General features: G+C 44.7%; 1 protein-coding gene across 25 annotated transcripts in view; it reads right to left on the bottom strand.

Moving 5' to 3' along the window:
• Positions 1–912: 912 nt before the first annotated feature.
• MBNL1 (muscleblind like splicing regulator 1) overlaps positions 913–20,183 on the bottom strand; it is a 113,227-nt gene continuing 93,956 nt past the window's right edge. For 14 of the 25 annotated variants that reach the window (XM_041126944.1, XM_030029337.2, XM_041126946.1 and 11 more), the window contains 7 exons: positions 18,261–18,518; positions 17,122–17,175; positions 15,994–16,147; positions 10,211–10,246; positions 9,418–9,512; positions 5,917–5,991; positions 913–4,299 (listed from right to left, as the gene is read on the bottom strand). In XM_041126944.1, coding sequence (XP_040982878.1) covers positions 5,935–5,991; positions 9,418–9,512; positions 10,211–10,246; positions 15,994–16,147; positions 17,122–17,175; positions 18,261–18,518 — 654 coding nt within the window. In that variant the 3' untranslated portion in view covers positions 913–4,299; positions 5,917–5,934. The remainder of the gene's footprint in view (positions 4,300–5,916; positions 5,992–9,417; positions 9,513–10,210; positions 10,247–15,993; positions 16,148–17,121; positions 17,176–18,260; positions 18,519–20,183) is intronic. The other 11 variants (XM_041126948.1, XM_041126958.1, XM_041126953.1 and 8 more) reach the window with 6 other exon arrangements.

The raw sequence follows: 20,183 nt of genomic DNA, 5'->3' as shown, positions 1-20,183 counted from the left end.
ACAGTGACCTCCCGTGGGGCTGGCTCCCAGGGCAGTGCCGGACTTCGGTCGCGGGAGCACTAACCGACAGCAGCTGTCAGAGCCGTCTGATTAACCTCGGGAACCTCCGTGGCCGCCTTCATTGGTTGGAGAGGAAAAGAAAAGTTGTGTTCTTTTTGCTAATTTAGAACCTTCGTGCTGCTTGACACGTTATTTTTTCACCTAGCAGCTAAATGCAAGGATAAATTAAAATGCTAGTGTCATCGCAGGTATCGACGCAAACACAGCGCAAATGAGCCGGGTGTTCAGCCGACAGGAGTGAGGCATCCTGATGTGCTGAGCTGAGAAATGAGGTAAATAAAACCGGCCTTTGAAACACCAGCTCTTCTGTGAGGTCTCTCAGGCTGCGCTAACAAACAAGGAGACACCTGAAATCCTCGTGGAAAACAAGCGTTCCGATGCGTTTCCTTTTCCGAATGAAGCCTGTGATTTTTTGGTCAACAATTTTGATTCTCAGAGTGATTTGTGGGAGACTAATCAAGGAAGAGCAACGTGTGGAAATGGGGCTCCCTCTAACGTCAGCCACCGCCTCGCTGCACCCCTGCCGTGGGCACTAACACCGGGGGCAGATGTTGAGGGTCCCTTTCTTCTCCCTGAGGGTATAACAGCTTGGTCTGGATCTGTGGTACCCTGGTACTTTACATTTATCCTCTGGATTTAACAATAATGTCACGTACGCTTAGCACTCTTAATATATATCCTGTATATCTAACTTACTATGCACTGTTGAAGAAACCCCCCCCGAGACCAGCATATAGGGTTTTTTCCCCACAAATAAATTACATCCCTTCAGTCAAACAAGTGTGCAGATAAAGTGAAAAACGTGTACAAAAGAAAGCGGTGTGATTTTTAACCTGATATAAAAAAACGTAATTAAGAAAGAGAACTTTTATTAGGGCAATTTCACTTTATTTTTTCCATACAGCAAGGTCAACTATAGCAGTAATAATAAAATAAGCATAAAAACAAATTGCAGCCCAGGACAGAGTACATAATTTGGAGCAACTACAAGCAAAAAGTAAGTCTGTGATTACATAATAGTAAAACCAAGCACATCTGTCCTTTCAGCAGATGAAAGTTGCGGGGTTGCAAGTAAGTGCAACTTCATTAATCATTCAGTGTGAGTACTGGAGAGATCAGATACAGTAATGGCCTAATCACTTTCTCTTTCCAGCTTTGGCATATATAATGACAAGGTTTCCTGAACGGTTTCCATTAAAACGGTAAAATTTCCCAGGGTTTTTTTTCACCTGCTAAAAGAACAGGACCACTACAGCAATAAAAAATAATCACATAACAACTACAGCTACGGTGTGCTGTTTGGTTTGCCTGTTCATGATTTAACTCTTTTGTGAAAGTCAGTATTTGTTTTGAAGAATCTTTTTTGTGAACAATAAACCACTGAAATTGTCAGAAACTGGTTTGAATAGCATATATCTTTAATATATTTTTTGATACTTTAAACATGCAGTAGTTTTTGAATAATGTACGGAATATTTGATCCATGATTTCACCTTGATGGTTTGAAGTACCTGCTTTTTTTTCTTTTTTTTTTTCTTTTTTTTTTTTTTTATTAATGATTTTCAGGCAGATTTGAACCAGTGGAGCTTTTGTCAGTCATGAGATCTTGGAAGGATGGCATATCTTTCCAGCTGAAAAAATCCTGGCAAACTACAAGCTGTCCACATAAAGCAAAGCAACTTTTTTGAAGGGGTATGGAGTGCTAACTCTGTGCCACTTTTGCAAGCAATTTTGTTCAGCCTGTCATTTTATTAGCCTTAACAAAACTCCTTGTAATTATAGACATTTTTATTCAAAATAAGATCTTACTATTATACAGGTTTCTCTCTTTTTTGACTATATACAGAAGTGCAAAAAGTCAACCTTCTCTCTATACGTTCCCACATGCTAAACTGCAGCATAATCAACCCTCAAGAGTTTGCACACACACGCTATAATTCTTGTTACGTAAACTTTGAGTATTTGGATTATCAACAAAAAGTCCCTTGATCTATTGATTATGCAGCTTATTTATAACAAGGCCTGATATTCAGGGATTTCAAAAAATATTTAAACAATATTTTAACATTTGAAATGGATACAGTAGAAAATAAATTTTATTCTAATATCTAGGAACTAGATTTTCTCATAATAACTAATTACAAACAAAATAAATCATCAAAATATTACTCAATTGTCTGCCAGGATTGTTGCGATAGCAACAACTTAACTTCTTACTTAGCAATGATTATATAATTATAAGATATCCATATAAAAGATCTTTGTTCTTTTAATGAAAACTAGACAAGAACTAACAATGACTGACATTCTTACATTGTAATATTAAATCAGTAAAATATAAATCATTTAGTTAACAATAATACGAATACTCATATGACACTACATGTAAATTCAAAACTGAGTATGTTATGAAGAAAACTACTTTTTTTTTGTATTTTGAAAAAGTCATCAGTAAACTCTAATAAAACAAAATTCTATAAACTGAAATGGTATTCAACTGGTAATAGAAAATGAAAACAATCTAATAAATGTAAGAAATAAAAACTACACTTTTAACAAGAAAAAAAATAAGTAATATTCTATAATGTTAAGTAACTACAATAACATGTGAAGTCACCTATACTTTCTTAACACGATTGAAATTACATTGGTATGGGTTTTAACCCGTAATGTAATAATCTAAGGCTTTAATAGATGTACAGTACAATCAGTAAAATCAACACATCATTCTTATACTATAAAGCATCTCTCTCAAGCATAAAAACTCGCAGTAAACTTGGAAGTATGGAGAGTTCTACAACCGAACTCGCGCTTCTTCCACTCCACGCTACGCTACCAGTGACCTGGCCCCCACTTCAGCACTTTGCTGAACAGAGCAAAAATATCCTTTACTAGCTGCAACATCCAAACCACAAAAAGGAATTCCTTTGGATGAATCCATTCTTAAAACTTGAATGCACATCTATTTTTTTTGTTTTTATTTTGTAAAGGCTTTCTAAGGCTATAAGCAGTTAATCTGAACAAAAAAATCACATATAAAACTCACCCAAGTATTTAACCCACCCAATTTCTACGCTAATTAACATCTCCATTTTTTCATATTTTGGTTTGTCATGCATCTGATGTCAGTGCTTCTTCTGTCTTTGTTTAGAGTCACCATGTAAAGTGTGACTTTGATGAAGTAAAAGTGAAACCCAACTCTGCAAAACATTTATAGTCCTTTTGACTTTCAACAGAGGCTATAAATAGAAGCAAAAGAAGTTCCTCAAACGTTTGTTACTGTGTCTCAGAAATGGCTTTTCCCTTTTGTATATCATGTTATACAGTAAAATATGCATAAATATTACACTACAATGCCTTAAAATAGTTTATATATATGTCCAGTATGGGTTAATTTGTACGGCTAGAGTATCTTTCTTGTGCTGTCTACTGTTACTGTAAGGAATAGTTGGCCATTTCTGAGACAGCTTTGGTTTGAAACAGAATGGTGCCCTTTGACTGATTAGTACTAGTAAAGTAAGTGAAAACGTGGTTCTGAAAATAACACTGCAGAAATAATACTCTAATCGGATGTACAGTCTATGGCACTTCATGAGAATCCTTAACAACATGGTACTTAAAGCCATTGATGTGCTTTAAAATATACACAGTTGTGGTTTTGCTTGGCACATTCATCTCTGTCAGATACCTCTCTTACCACTTCTTACAATCTATTACATTAAAAATATTACTCTTAAACAAAAATTACTGTGCATGCACGCTCTCATCTATAATGGCAATTTTAAATACAAGGTGCACCTTTGTTATTTGTAAACCTTGAAAGAAATAAACTTACTTTAAAAAATTATATCTTGGTCTACAGACGTACCAATACATAATAGATTTATGGTTACATCATCGTCTGTCTTTTCAAGGTGACATACATGATTATGTAGGAAATAGACTACATATGCATATTCAAATCCATATGCATACTTCTGTGCTAGAAAAGATAGACAATGTTGTAGTTTTTAGACAATAAGATCACCTCAGCACAAATATCAATTAAATGTACAAAGTATATAGGCAACAGTGTGCAGTGGATTTCCAAGTTCTTGTTTCATCTCGTTAACATGCAATGTGTGGATGTCTTACTGCTGAGGGAGTTTCCGAGTGTTGTTTGACGGTATATACATTATGGCTAATGAGCTCGTCCTCTTCTCAACCCAAACACACTGTCCTTTTCTCTTTAGTTATGATCTAGAAAAGAAGGAAGAGAAAGTACTTTCATCAGAGTCATAACTTTTTGTTAGCACCGCATCAGCCCAAACTTTACATCTGCAACGGGGAAGTCTGCCACCGAGCATCAGGGAAGCTCGCACCCAAACCCCTGTGGGATTTCCCTTCGGTAGCTCCTTGCAGCAGAGGTTCACTTTACACCCGAATCCCACGGTGACAGAAGCGCACGACACACCGGCCTCCCGCTGTTCCCAAGGTCCCAGCCGTGGGAGCAGAATCCGGGGGACGGTTTCCCAGCGCCCAGCCCCTGGGAGGCAGCTCCCACAAAGTGCTGCGGGAGCGCTGCCCAGCAGCCCCGGGCCCCTCTCTCTTCCCAAGCCCTGCTGCTGCTGCTGCTGCCCCCGTAAAACCTGGGAGCCCAACCAGTGCTTGAGAGGCACCTAAACATCCTTAGGGATCTGGGCCCTATATTCCCAAGGTAACTTTTCTTACTTCACTGCCCATCTAGCGTAGCTATTTCTCCGGTCTCTGTTGCCTATTGCATGAGAGACACATGTAGAGAGTGATTCCTCCTCCTCCACCTCGGGACGGTCCCTGAAATGGGGACACCCCAGTCCCAGCTGAGTGCAGAGGGAAGCCCGGTAGCAAGTTTAGACTGCAGATAAGAGGCGTCCCACCTGAGTCACTCAAGCAGTTTAACAATGTTTACGCTCAGCTGAAAGGAATAACTATTATTATAAACCCACTGTGGCAAATCAGTTAATCCTCACCCTAAGTAATAATTCCATTATGGCCAAGCCACTCAATAAAAAACACAGCAGAAACAGAGCGCAAGGGAGAGAAAGGTAATACAAATCACAAGCTATCCTAGGGGAGGTGATGTGCTGCGGGTGGTCTTGATGACAACAGGCAATTTAGTGACAGACAGGAAACTACAGTTTACTCATGGGAAGATACAGGGGAAAAAAAGTCTCTCAAGCTTAGGCACACAAACCTAGATTTCAAGCTATGCAGGATAAAGGTTACAGTATAAAAAGCTGACATACACTATCTGCAATCGCCGTTCACACCAACACAATGCAGGTATGAACTGTGCCTGCACTGTGGGACCTCTCCTTGCCATACCACCCATGCGAGGAAAATACTGTACACAACGCATCGTAGTCTGACAACCTGCGTTCAAGAGAAATCAGGCTTCAGCTAGGCATACGACTAAACCTGTATTTTAAGAGATTCTGGCTTTCGAAATTTTGAGATTTAAAATCTGTTCTTTCTAAAGACAGCTTAACATAACCATCACCCCCCTAGACCTGGCCCTCGGCTCACATCAGTGCTGGAGCCATCATCCTTTATAAACAAAACTTAAAACTCTAATTTTAGACTCTGATTTTGCTATATGGATATGTACAAACTAACACCAACATCTGGTCCAACACACTAGCTAACGTGGTCACTGCTAACTATGGGATCTCCACGCAGAGAAGAATCGTGCGTCAGTGGAGTTCAGAGCCTCTTCCCCTTCCCCGTATCTTATTAATTTTCTTAGAAGTAAAATAAAAACATTCTGTCCCTGCAAAAGACAAATTATGCACACATAAAGGTAAGAAAAATGCAAGCAACAACACATCAGGAACTTACTGTTTGATGACAAAATGTCTACATCTGTGTAACATACTTGTGGCTAGTCAGATGTTCGGCAGATATTATGGGTATCTACAGGTAAAAAATTTAAACAATGAATAACATGTGCAATGAGCCAACCCAGAGACACAGCATTTTGCTACAGAATATAAGTTTGGAAAAGTGAGGATCAGCTGTGAGTTGGTGGATTTTATATTGTAACTATAAGTTAAAGTCAACTGAAGTGCTACAATAGCAACTTAAAACTGGAAAACATTGTGTTAAGTACTACTTGACAAATATAAATAAGAATTATTGGTTGTTTAGGAAATAAGAGAAGTTAAAATCTACAAAAGTCATGCAGTGCAGTAATTGACAACCGCCCTTTTTGTTGGCCTACACAAAATTCTGTGCTTTCAGTGTATCGTTTAAAATGATAAATTCTACAGTGACCTTGTTTCAGTCTGATTTTGTGAAGTGTTCACTGCTTTCACTGTCTTGGTTTTTGAATGCCAAACCTAAGATGCCCTGAGGTTGATTTTCACAGCCGGTGAAAATCCACTGTTGAGAAGAGCTGCCTGCTCTTCCTACGGCCACTGTGGGCATCACGGTGGATCAGCTGAAAAGCTAAGACTCCCCAAAGCAGTGAAACAATTCTCAAAATGTTTGTCTGCATAAACAGAATTCAGTACGTGGCTTCTCTTGAAGTGCCCCATCAACTCAGTTTCCCATTTTAAAAAAAAGTATTAAAACCAGGGTAGATTACCAGCAGTACAAACAGCAAACTTCTATTCTGCATCCCACCCTGGGGTCCCAGCCGTGCAGCCCTCTGAGTGTGGTGCACAGGCTGAAGTCCACGGGAGCGAGCCCAAAGAGACCTGGCGGGCCAGTCCCTCGAGAAGGACAGCACTGGGGCATGCAGGGGCTGGAGGGACCGCGAGTCGCCCTGCATTACAGACAGGACCAGAAGTCCGGTGGGAGGGAGCAAACAGATGCGCCCACGTACAGGGAAATGTGCTGGGGCACAGGACACAAAACGGATCTGTGCGATCACAAACGGCTGTCGCATTTGAAAAGACTCTTTTTCCTGATGGATACTAAGGCTGATCTGTTAATCCGCACAAGAAGGGGAATGGGGAGGTTTCTTCTTAACTAAATCGTTTAGAGGTCTTGGTGTTGGTTTTTCCACCCCTCGTGCCCTCTCCTCCCCTAGCAACTTCACACAACTCTACAACATTGCCAACTCGTACAGAAACGTGCTTCAAGCATAATGAAGCTTCTCATACCATTTTTTTCTACTGCTGCAGGACAGGCTGTTGCACCCAACTGTGTAGAAGCATCAGGGATAGTGCTGTCGGAACATACCAAGGACCTTCAACACCAGTCAATGAAGATGAAGGGCCAGATCTTAAGACTTTTGGCATGCATGCACATTGCATCGTGTGGCATTAAATAATTTCAGCATTGCTCACATACTATATACATATATTTGTTATATATGTATATATTGAGGTTTGGCTGCAGTACTGTACTAAGTGTGTTATGAGGCTCCAGGGAGGATATGCATGAAATGATCAGATTCTACAACAGAAAGTTTCCCTGTAATCTATTTGGGAAAGTGCATGGTTATTTAGACAGAGATGATTTTAAAAAACAATTATGTTTTTTGATGGCTTGGCTTGTTCTCACAACTCTCAGGACTTACGGACAATATAGAGACACATTTAAATTAACTGTATGGTGCAATAAATTACAATATTAAGATACTTCGGGCATACAGGTGGTTGCCTGCTTAGGTGACATGTATGCACAGGTAGTCCTACCTATAAACTAGCTTTTCAAAATACAAAGTAATTCTTATGCTAGTTTAAATCTGTGAGTGACACGGTCATTCAGCAAACACTTCTCAAGAGCAGAAAGTGCTACCTGTTGAGCAGACTAACTTGAGTATTTTTTGGAATTGTAAAATATCCAGGCCCCTTTTGAGACTCAGGATATGCACACCTATATATCACTGCAATAGTATAATTTTTGGAGTACTATTTTTGAGAGATCAGTAAGCGGACAGGTTAACAAAGAACGTACAGCTGGGCATAGTACAAAATGGTAGTGGCTCAACAGGCAAAGGTGGGAAGGCTTGAAGCCAGGCTCTGCACTTAATCCTGCAAGAGCCTGCGGCACCTGGTGCCCGCAGCAGCAGAGCGGCGCCCGGCGCCGTGCAGCGAGCCCCGGGGCTCCCGGCTCGGCAGGAGCCGGTGCCATCCTCCCCAAGCACAGGGGGGCATGTGCAGCAGGGCACGGGCACGCTTCTTGCTGCTCACCGTCCAGCTGCAGCTGCAAACCTGACAACTTCAGGATGGGATTTTGAAACTGTTTAAGGAGTTAGCTCTCATGACTTAGGGAGCTGAGTATGTCGGGTGAGCCTGCCTTAAAAACTGGCATTTATCTCCAGAATTAATTACACATACAGAACCACACCTGCAAAATACTGAAGAAAATGGTTAGTACCCTCTTCTGAAAGGCACATGTGTGATTCCCACTGAGTCGAGAGTAATACCTGCATATTAGACCAGAACTGATGGTTTCATGACACTGGTAATTCTAACTTCCTAGTAAATCTCAAAAAATAATTTGTTTTTATAAGACAAATGAGAGGGTCTTTAAAAAGTTTTCATTGTTGCACTTTCAGCCAGACCTACTACAGAAATCCGCATTTTTGACAACCCAGCTAGATAAAAACAACAGGCCACGTTCTGTTCTCAAGTGCAGCTGCAGCTGGTACGTGTGGGGACTGCAGCTCCTCTGGCCCCTGGTACTCATCTTTAGAGCATTGCTCCTGGCTCTTCTGGGAGGACTTTTAATCACTTATTTAGTAAACCATTATTCTTTTATTCCTGAAATACATCTAAACATGGCAACAATTGGGGTAGCTATTTAGAAATAAAACCAGACTCTAATGGACATTTTCTTAACTGAAGTCTGCCTACTGCAACAAGTAATTGGCCATTTCCAAGCAGAATCACAAGCTGAAACAAAGGTTTAAAAGAAGTTTCTGTGTGGCCCATGCTCAGACGTTTTTGTTTTGCTCTTGGAAGAGGAGAGTCAGAACATGTTCAGACTGCTAAATTCAGACTGTTAAAATTGTGATCCTGCAACCCCTCCGCACAAAGGTTTTACTGGCTTTCACTGGAGTTCTGCACTAAAAGGAACTATTGGCTTCACAGAAATAGAAATAAATAATGGGTTCCGTGTATTATCCCTTTCTCTTTACATCTCTGAGAGCAGAAGCAGCATGGCCCATAAATGTTAAGACTGAGTCAGAAACTCTATTATCAATTATTTTTAGCATCAGAAATGGAACTGCAGCACCTTTTGAGCATGGATAAAGGCTTATTAAGCTGTGCTGCAGATCTTAGAGAGAATGTGTAGGCCAACAAGAGGTAAAATCAAAACCCCCATGCTCATTAAAAGCACCAATTTCAAGTTGTCTGTAAGGAACAAAGCTGTAAATTAGCAAACCTGGTTGGCTGTGGCTGTTGCAGCGAAGGGAACACTTGTGGCAGATGTTGTTGCTGCAGACACAGTGGCTGGCGTAGCACCGTGCACCATGGGAACTTTCGGAAGGAAAATCATATAAGCAAACATACAGAAGAGTGTAGCAGTATGGGAACCAGAGCGACATGTGGTAGGATAATTGAGCATGGTATTTATCACAGCAAAAAGCCCGAGACATCATTGCCAGCGCGTGACATGCAATCACAGTGCAAAGCAGGACAACATTCCAGGGAGAAAGAGGGAAGGGAAATGAAAGAGAAAAAAAGGGGAAAATGCTTGTTACCATCAAATCAAGAAAATCGACACAAACAAGCTTAACCATTTCAATACAAAAATCAACAGAAGAATTTTTAAATGCCCTTATATTTACAAATTTTTGTCTTTTAAAAATTCAACCCAAATATTTACTGCAAACAAAAATTAATCTTGTTGAAGGACAGTATACGTCTATGTGGCTATAGTAAGATACAGTCTTTATTTAACACAAGATAGTTTCTAAACACTGGAACTCATAGTCCAATCAAAATCCACCAAGGAACAATGTGCAATTCAAAAAACTGCTATACAAAATTAATAATGTCTATGTGTCCATGTCAATTAAATAAAACAATTGCATTTAATTGACAGGTGTTAGTGCAGGAGGCTAAGGGGGATGGATTGGCACGAGAGCTATAAGTTAAAATCTAGCAGTGGATTTTGAGGGTCCGTGAGCTGCACCACAGGTTTAAGATAATCAAGAAACAAAGCTGGCACCTACCAACACTTGTAGCGGGTGTCATGCACAATATTGAGCCTGCCCATCATGCATTGCAACAGGAAGGTGGATTTGGAAAGGGAAAAGAATTAAAACAACCCATCACACGTGTAATTAGAAATTTCATTTGAACAAAGAAGAAAAATTGTTATTATGGGAACAGTGGCATGTAACTGTCAGCACAATCAAACCATACAATAGCACAGTGATCCATTAGAACTAGTGTTCAGTGAAGGGGAAAGAGCTGATCGAACTGTGTGCTGGTATATCAAACAAAGGTTTGCCTTTGTAGGACCACGGAGTATTAGCATGGCTAGGAAAAGTTTCTTTAGCTTTTATTTTAAAACTCTTGTAGTCTTAAATCTTTTTGCCTTTTGACGCAAGCTTTGTAATGGTCTTAACCCTGGTTTCCTCAGATTAAAAGAAATACTTTTCAACTTGCACCTGCCTGCAGGTACCTGAGGTCCACCCCTGCCAGGACGCCGGGACTAGCTGGAGCGAGGGACTGGCACTGCTGTGCCCTCTCCCCGTGGCTGCTCAGGAAGCGCAGCGTACGCCTGGTTCTGTCCGGGGAAGACAGACGGCGAGAGGAGGCGAGCGAGGCTCTCCCCTCCTGCTAGGGCTGCCTTCTCAGCTGGGGTCCTTCTCGGACGGGCTGGAGCGACGATTCCTCGCAGAGTGATGACTTGATCTATACTGTTTCATTAGCCACAATCTGGCTGCTCCAATATTTAGGTAATATATAGGCAAAAACCAGGCGAATTTGGCATGCCGTACTTTTGTCATAGCTGCACGACCCCTGTGAGCTGCCAGTGAAGTGGAAGTGATCCTGACTGTCCTCTGGTCTGTTTGCTTACTACGCAGGTCAGAGGAGTGACTGAATAGCTAAAGTCTCCTATGCAGCTCATGGCAGCACCTAAGAATACTCGTTCAGCATTTTTTTCTACATTATAGGACGTATTTTAAGCTGCTGGTGTCTGGGCTCACAACCTACAGCTCTCTTTAGGCTACATAAAAATAATTAAAGCGACAGCACCTGGTGAATTCCGCCCTGTAACTAGAGAGCCAACAGCAGTATGGTGTTTTTAGGAACATGATGGCATCATTTTTTAAATATCGTTACGTTGGTTGATTCTGTTTACATAGCAAAATGCCTTCCACCAGACTGAACTCAAAATCTTCTACTTTTGCTTCCAATATGATAGATAAATATATACTGATATTTCAGAATATCCACTTTTAATAAACAATTTACTTTTTTATTTAACAAATAACATTTATTAAAACTGCTAATTATGCTTGACACAGCAAAAATTGAAATAAACTCTGAAATCTGGGAACAGAGGTTGCAGTGGAAATAGAGACATATTCTAGGAGACTGCCAGTGGGAGCCACGGCAATGCTGCTTCCTTGACATTACGTGACCGTAACGGTGGGACAGGAAATTGTTTTAGCTGGTGCCAAGCATTGTAGTGGCTTGCACAATCTCAAGAGCATTTAACTAAGCAGGGGAAAAAGTCAGTCAGTATAATTACTGCTGGGGACAAGGTTATTCACTGTCATCACTGTATCTGTGAGGCTACAAGGAAAAGGGCATAATCATGCTTCCTAATTACTCTTCTATTTCTGTGTCATGGAAGAGACTGAAAATATTCATAAGGAAAGGTTAAAAGAAGGGTACCTTTCCCGACTTCCCCATGTACAAATCACGGCTGAAGTCAATGGGACCACTTGCAAGATTAAAAAATGGAGCAAAATTTGCCTATAAAGTACAAACAGTAAGTAAAACTGCTTTCTCGGCCCTTCTTATGACATCTCTGAGGTGTTAATGAGGCTACAGAGAAGAACCTTTGAGTTCTTGTCTCTGTGCAGAAGTGCCCTATTTATAAGGTTGTACATACTTCATTAGATCTGGAATATTACATCATTCCATGCATAATTATGTCTACATGCTAAAGACGAGTTAGATATTCATGATGACTTTGAATTATCACTGTAAAGCTTTGCAGCTCAAAATTTTAGTCTGAGTTATCATCATTAACATTATAACCAGTGCACACAGTTTTGAAAGGGAATTGAAGCAAATGAACATAAGGCAGAAATGAAAATACTAGCTAGGGTGCAATAACTTGCAAATATGAAGACGTAATGCTGTATGACCCTCTTACCAGTAATAAAAATAATTTTTGCTATGACCTTAACATCCATCTTGACTTCAGAAGCTTTGACTGACTAATGAGAATGCATGAATAATAAATGTGGAGTTTCAAATGTTCCCTAGCTTTTCAGCACAAGGCAGAATTTTAATTCAAGGATGTGTTCAATTAACTGATCATAACTTCACAACCAGATTAGTTCTGCAGTGGAATAAAGCTAGTTTTATAAATATTCTAGGTTTACTGGTGTTTTAAGCATTTTTTTCTCGTCTCTCCCTTGTATTATTCCCCTCAGTCTATTTATTCTGTCCAATCTACTAAATCCTGATTAAAAATATCACCACAGACAGCATAAGCAGTGCTGCTGTGGTGAACAGTTGTGCCTGATTTTTCCCTCCCTAACGTTTTGGAGGAGAGCAGTGTTTTTACACAGACCCAGAAGCCCCACGGAGGAAGGTGCTTACACAGACACCGCTTTAGGAAAGCATCTGTGCACTGACTGAGTCCCAACCATGAACAAATAAGTTCTCTGGTGTTGAAGCTGCAGTAACTAAATAAATATGCAATGCGTTAACTTAACAGCAGAGGTGGCTGAAGTCTTTCCTCGGCTGGCTACGTGGTTCAGCTGCCCTGCTGCAATTCTGCCTCTTGCAGGTGCATTAGGGCAACAGCTCCTGGGAGTACCCTGTAAACCTGACCCCTTTCTTCTGGAGGATTACACTTCTCAACTACCCTCCGGTCAGCCGGTTGACACGCACAGGCCAGGAACAGCTGTATACGCACAACTGAGGAGACAGTGAGCTGAGGCACAGGATGGTAACAAGCACCGGGGCAGGAATTTCATCTAGTCGCACATAGGAGCTCTCTATCTGCACATACGAACATACCCCCAGCCAGCTCACGGTTACTGCAGAACAAAGAGCATGTGCAGTAGCAGTGAACGCCAACTAACCGGTGCTCTGCAAGTTCACAGCCCCTCAGCAAAATATTTGCCCGTGTGTCTGCTAAGGTGTCAAGAGTTGTCAGCCAGGACCAAAGTACCAAAACAAGCTGTGAACACCTATTAAGTCGTGTAGAGCCTCCTCATTCGGCAGACTAACTCTACTTATTTCAACTAGCCAACACCACAAGTGTTCCCAGTTCTTTCTTGCAACGCCTTTTAGACTACCCTCTCAGTCTGTGGACATCTTCCACCAGCCAAGGTTTCTGGGAGACCTCAAGAGGGGAGCCATGCAAAGAGGGAGCTTTATTTGAGAGCAGTGAGATGAGTACCTAAGAGCATTTAATCATTCGAAGCGTGCTGGAGTGCCAGTGCCCATCCCCTGGCATGGACGATCCCTTTGTTTGTTTTCACGTGCCCTTGCATACAGGCAGCCAGAATTACACCTTACAATTTAGAATAGGTATCTGGGTTTGTCTAGAACATGAGTGGAAAACTCTCAAGGGTGAAATATCAAGAGCGAAGTGTCCTGCAGAGGAGGGTCCTGCCAAGATCCTCCAGAGGGGTACACACCGACACCGTGTAGGTTCTGCGAGTGTCCTGCCCTCCAGACCTGCTGCATTTTCATACATTGCAGCTGAAGCAACTAAGAACACATATGAGTAATTACACTTTGGGTGTCTGAACTTGAAAAATGTCATTTTAATTCAGGCCCCACTGAATTAACCTGCCTCTGCTCCATGGCAGTGGAGCTGAGGGCACCCACGCTCTGTGCTCTCCCATCAGTTCTTAGGCACTGATGGAGAAACTCTATATCCAGGTGACTGTGCACAAACTGGACTGATGCTACTTAAAATTAAGTGGGGAAAACTAAAAAGGGCAAGGTGGCAAATAAAATTTTCAAACTTTCGAAAAAGTACTGGGTTACTGGAAAGCTCAAACCGCTGCTGTCTGAAAAATATAAAAAGAGAATTTATAATAGCTCATGCTAAAAAATCCTCTACTTCTCTCGTTTACCATATACTAAACTTCAGTGGTCAAGAAAGGTCAAATAAAGCATCAAGAACCACTGCGCAAACTCCTGTAGGTTTCAGTATAGATTTGCTAGAGGAAGAGCTGAGGTAGGTTGTGTGTAAGTGCCGACATGAAAGATACCGGTCAATGATGTAGTGCAAATGAGGCCTGATGCACACAAACCATAACCCCAGCTCCTAAGTTCACAGGGCGCGATTCAAAGCAGCTCGAGTACTTTCAGAAACCATCCAGCCCCTTGCTGATTTAATGGAAGCTGGAAAATTGCATGGTTTACTAACTACATCAGTTATGCTTTGCCAAAACAAACCTTTGAAATTGTTTAATATCTACAGGAAGGACTGTGATTGCATAAGCATTTTTATATGAAATTTAGTATGTGGGCTAGAGATTTGATCTAAAGCTTACTCAATCAGTCTTTGTATTGACTCCAACAAGCTTTGCAACAAGCTTTTGCTAATATATTTCAGTGGTTGCAGTGCATTCTTGGAATCTAAATAAGTTATTAAAATGTACTAAATCAAGCAACTGATTTTTGTGCCATTTAAATTACACATGTTGGTTGTATGCCAGATCAAGAAAGAATGGTAAAAGGCATTATACCGAATTCCTGGGAACATACTTGCCGAAAATGTTTAGGATAAAATCCTTAATTTTTTTTTGGTAAAGATTGAATAGCTGTATTTTCTTTTCTCCCCTCCCCTCAACCAGTCTGCATTACGAAGGGCTGTCCTCACATACTCCTTCAAATTTTTTGAGTACAGATGTATCAGACATCCTCTGCATACCTCCTAGAATGATAGTGCTGTTTTAATGTGGGTTCATATGTAAAAACTAACTCAGCATAAATTCACATGACATACTACATATGTAATTATTCATGAAGTGCTGTTTGCAGAACCAAAACATATATTCCAACTTTAAGCCCCATCACTTGTCCTCTGAAGGGATTTGTGCTTATGTAAATAGTACAGGTATCAATTCTTCAGCAATTACATACACTAGGACAAGTGTAGATTTGATCACTCTTGAATAAGAACAAGGGCACCTTTGTTCTGCTTAGTCCAAAATCAGCCCTGAGGCTTTAGCCGTAGAGGCCTGAACCTTGATTTCTTGTGTAGGTTCATGACTAGCCTATCTGCGAGACTGCCTGCCTGTGCCTTTTATGATCGCTGCACTGTCATTAAAATCAAAACCTTCAAGTGTGTGACTCAGAACAACTGTTGCTAAGCACATGAAGGCAAAGGGGTCTTACAGCAAAGAGAAACAAATACAACAGCTTAAGAGATGTGTAACAAAGAGAAGTTAATCGAGGGAGAGAGGAACGAGAGAGATTTCAAATTCTGATTCGGGATGACAGAGCGTGACGCCGTTTTTTATATTAGCCTGGAAAACACCCACCCAGCTTCCGAGAGAAGCAGAGAGAAGCCAGCCTTCCCGCAGCCAGCACCTCCTCTGCCCACGGCTCGCCAGGCATCGCAGCGCCGCAGGCTGGAGAGAGGCTGCCTGCACCTGGCAGCAGCCGCCCCGGCACCAGCGGCCGCCGCGCAAATACCTCTGCGCATTCGCTGCCAGGAACAAACGGTTATTGCCTAGCGTACGCTTTCCAGAATTCCCCCTTCTCCCTCCCCAGAAAAAGGCAAACGAGAAGCACTTACCTGGTGGGAGAAAGGCTGTATGCTGCTGTAACTGCATGTTGGCAAGAGCTTGCTGGTATTGGAAAATACCAGTGTTAAAGACTGCGGTGGCACCATTGGTTTTTTCAAGCGCAGGCCTCTTTGGTAATGGGGGAAGTACAGCTTGAGGAATTCCCTGAATGGTGGATGGGTATAAAAACAAAGTCCAGTAAAAAAAAGAAAAAAAAAAAAAGGGTGGGGGGGGGGGGGGTGGGGTGAGGTGTGGAGGAGGACGGGAGGGAGGGAGAAGAAAAGGAAAGAGAGAAAGGAAAAAAGAAAAATCAGTAGAAGGCAAAAAAACCAGGCAGCACCATGTTTATCCATGAGCAAGCAAGCAGCATAGCAGACTTAACTACCAAATAAAAGGCGAGGTAAAAGCTTTACAAGGGAGCACTACTTTAGCCTACCATTACAGCGGCACAGGTAACGTGTCGGAGCCGTACGTTATAGGAACCGGCGTAAATATTACGCTACCGTAAAGCTTCAGGGTTTCGATCAGGAGCGAGGCTATCGGGGTAGGGGGAAGCAGCACTGCTAGCTCCATGAGGATCAACACGTAGAAGCAATGTTAATAGTCACCGTCCGGAGCGGATGGCAGGGCCGCTGGCGCCAACCCACTCCCCGGGCCCCAGCGCCTGCCCGGGCATGCAGAGCGCGCGCCGCATGCCGGCACCCCCGGGCCGCCTCCGCGCCGCAGCGCCGCGAAGCCATGCCAACGCACCCTGCGCCCGCGGCCGGCCCTGCGCCGCGGCCGCCCGCACGGCACCCTTGGGAGGGGAGGGAAGGGAAGGGAAGGGAAGGGAAGGGAAGGGAAGGGAAGGGAAGGGAAGGGAAGGGAAGGGAAGGGAAGGGAAGGGAAGGGAAGGGGATGGGATGGGAGGGGATGGGATGGGATGGGATGGGAGGGGGAGGGGAGGGGAGGGGGCCAGCAGGGCGCGGGGGCGGCGGGGTCCTGCTCTGGAGCCTGGCCCAGCCCAGCCCGGCCGCCCCCGCGCCCCTTGCCGGGGATGGGGAAGGGGGAACCGGGATATTCCATGTCTACACATTAACCCCAAACTCGACTCTACGATACAGCTACATGCCAAGCTAAAAGGTGAAAGGTCATAGTACCAGGTCAAAGGTTGCCTCGAGGGGTCGCTTCAGTGATTTGACAGCCGACTGAGTCTTAATTAGCAGGCAGCGAGCACATGATGGCAATGGCCAGTGGGGTCAAGCGCATTAACATAAACAGCAAGCAGAGGTGCATCATGGGGGCAGCAGTGCATTTGGGTAGGTGAGAAAAAACAAATAAAAACAAATCACCGGATGCCGTGTACAACGGTAACAAGACTAGGCATGCACGGGGGGCCGGCGGGCGGCCCCCGCGCGGGCGGGGCAGGGCGGGGCAGGGCAGGCAGGGCGGCGACCGCGGGCCGCCTCCCGCCCCGGCCCCCCTCCCGAGGGCAGGCCCGGGGGAGGCTATGCCGGAGCGGGCACCGGGCTCCCCGCAACCGGCCACCGGCTCACCGCCCGTGCCGGCCGGCGGCGGAGCGCCTCCGGGAGCCCGCGGCTACCGCCTCGCACCGCCGGCGCCGCCGCTCCCGCTCCTCCTGGCCGCCGCGCCCCAGCGTGCCCGCTGTGCTCCTCTTCCCACACCCCCACAGGGCTCGGCACAGACGGGACAATATGGCATCGCAGCCCCCCTCGGGGGGCTGTCCTCTCCTCGCCGGGAAGCCAGTTCTTGAGCAGTTCCAGATCCGGCTGCTACAACTACGAGGTTTGCTCTAGTGCCCTGCGAGAGCTGCCGACAGCCCTCGGCGGGGGGACGGGGGAGGGGGGCTACGGATAGCATTAACACAGTCGGATCGACTTCGAACTAAGTCTCTACAAGTACGGACTTACGGTAACTGAAATACGGGTTTATCTATCTGTGCAACTAGATAGATACACATCTACCCACATACAAACATACAATAAACTATATATACATATATGCACACACACGTACAGACACGCACACATGTATGCAGACATATATGTACATATAGATACTCTGTACGTCAGCAGGCAAAATTAGTGAAACACCTCAACAGTCTGAAACTACTTCAGAGCAGATCTGGCACCACATGCTGAGAAAGCTCATTGCACCGTGTAGTGACTGGGATCCCCGAGCACACGCACACGCACCCCCCTCCAGCAAGAACAGCTAACACATCAATTATCGTCTCTCGTCAACATACTTCTATTCCAGAGGTGTTTTCCAAACTCACCATGGCAGCTGCAGTCGCTGCTGCCTGGGCAGCTGCAGCTTGGTTAACCTGGTACTGGGCAGCCTTGATCTTGGCTTGCAGGTGTGCGGGAGGGTGAAAATATTTGCACTTTTCCCGTGAGCATCTCCCTTTGATGTAATCCATGCAGACGGTGACTGTGTTGTCGTTGGTGTCGATCATCGCGCTGTCGGCGGGGTGAGCGAACCGGCAGTCATTCTCTCCCCTGTTGCAGTTGCCACGCTGGTACTCTCGACATACCTGCGACACCAGGAAAAGAAAGTCGCTTAATTTGGGTGACGGGTGCTGCGGGCACGGCTCGGAGCGCAGCGGGGATTTCCGAATGTCTGCGAGAGCGCCGCGAGGACGGGTGCCCGGCCCCAGGTGGAGCACAGCGGCGCTGGGACGGTGGGCTCGGCTCCCTGGCAGCAGGGACCTGGCTTCGCTATGGCCGCTCCTGATGTCAAAGAGCATCAACCCCCCCCCAGGATCAAGAGCCAAGCACACAGCAGGTTTTATTTTGGCTCCCGCTTAGCTGCCCACAGGACTTTTTCTGTTTTCTGAAGAAACGTGCTGTGGCTAGCTCTCAGAGATCACGCCGAGCACCGTGCTGCTTGGACGTGGTCGTACTCCGCTGTAATCTGCCTGTGCCCGAGTTAGCAACACTCGATGCATTAATTAAGGTGACCGGCCGGAGGTGCCCCCGCGCAGCCCCACCAGACAGGCGCTCCACGGCCATGCCAGGGAGCGAGCGGCACCCGTGGGGCGTGCAGCACCGCGCCGGCTCCCACGATCCGGGTGACTGCCACGAGAGGGCAACCCAAAACCCGCAGTGGTGGTAGCTGCCTCTCCTGGGCTGCCCGGCATCGCCCTGCGGATCAGCAGAAGGTGGGACGTGTTGGGAAAGAGCGGAGGCTGCAGCCAGAGCGGTCGTTGGTCCTGCTGTCACGCCGCTGCCGCGCGACAGCAGCCAAACGAAGCTGAAGGAATCAGAAATTGCACGAAGAAACCCGCCTGCCTGGAGGGCATCCCCCTGCAGCATCCTCGCTGCTGGTACGCGGGCTCCAGCCCGGGCCCGAGCCGGCACAGACCCCTCCCGGACCTCCAGCCCCCACCGGCGGTGCAGACACTAACTTCATCACCAGTACGACAAACATCGGCTCCCTCTTCACACACCTTGCAAACCCTGTATTTAAAAAAATGACGTGTGTTCTTTTCACGGTCAGCTCTTCGCAAACCGCAAACAAAAATGCGTTTGTCATTTTAGTTTTCCACAGGCTATAGGAAACAGAAAGGGACAAAAGGAACCAAGCTTGTATAAAAATAAAACCACTTTAGTAGATGGAATTTCCTTTTAAAGGTGGGTGCCCATGAGCTTGGATCATCAGTATTTCCTCAAGGACCTTGGCTCTGATCCCTGCAACAAACCAAATTTGGTTGTTATTTGGTTTCCATCCATGCTAGTGCTCTAGCTGCCTTTTAACCCCTGTGCTGCTTCAAGTACCAGCTGCCCATCATCTAAGACTTATGAAATGACATCCCCGAAGGACAAGAGCTATACCATTTGTGAACCCTGTTTCACAGGAAACACCCGTTTGTCCAGGGTCATTCCAGCATGACCCTATTTATAGTCTTTTTCCATGTGGTGACAAAGACTCTGGATGTATATTTGCAGCAGAGCCAAATGAGTCAGTTCAGGTACCTCCACTGCTCTCGTTCATCCCCGTGACCCTACTGCTCGCAGCTTGGTGCTTGCAGAACTGTTTCTGCAGCAGACATGAAACAGATTGGGAAAATTCCGCAGCTGGAAAATAACCACTTGCCTTCCAGATAATTCTGCAGCCAGATCCCTTCCCTGGTCTAGTCCCCATGCAGTGACACGGACCACTCTGCCAGCTAGCACAACACAGGGAGCGACCGGGGAAG

This window comes from Aquila chrysaetos, chromosome 10 (genome assembly GCF_900496995.4).
Source record: "Aquila chrysaetos chrysaetos chromosome 10, bAquChr1.4, whole genome shotgun sequence".
Lineage (NCBI taxonomy): Eukaryota > Metazoa > Chordata > Aves > Accipitriformes > Accipitridae > Aquila > Aquila chrysaetos.
The sequence above is the reverse complement of the archived record's forward strand: the minus strand, read 5'-3'. Positions and strand labels throughout refer to the sequence as shown.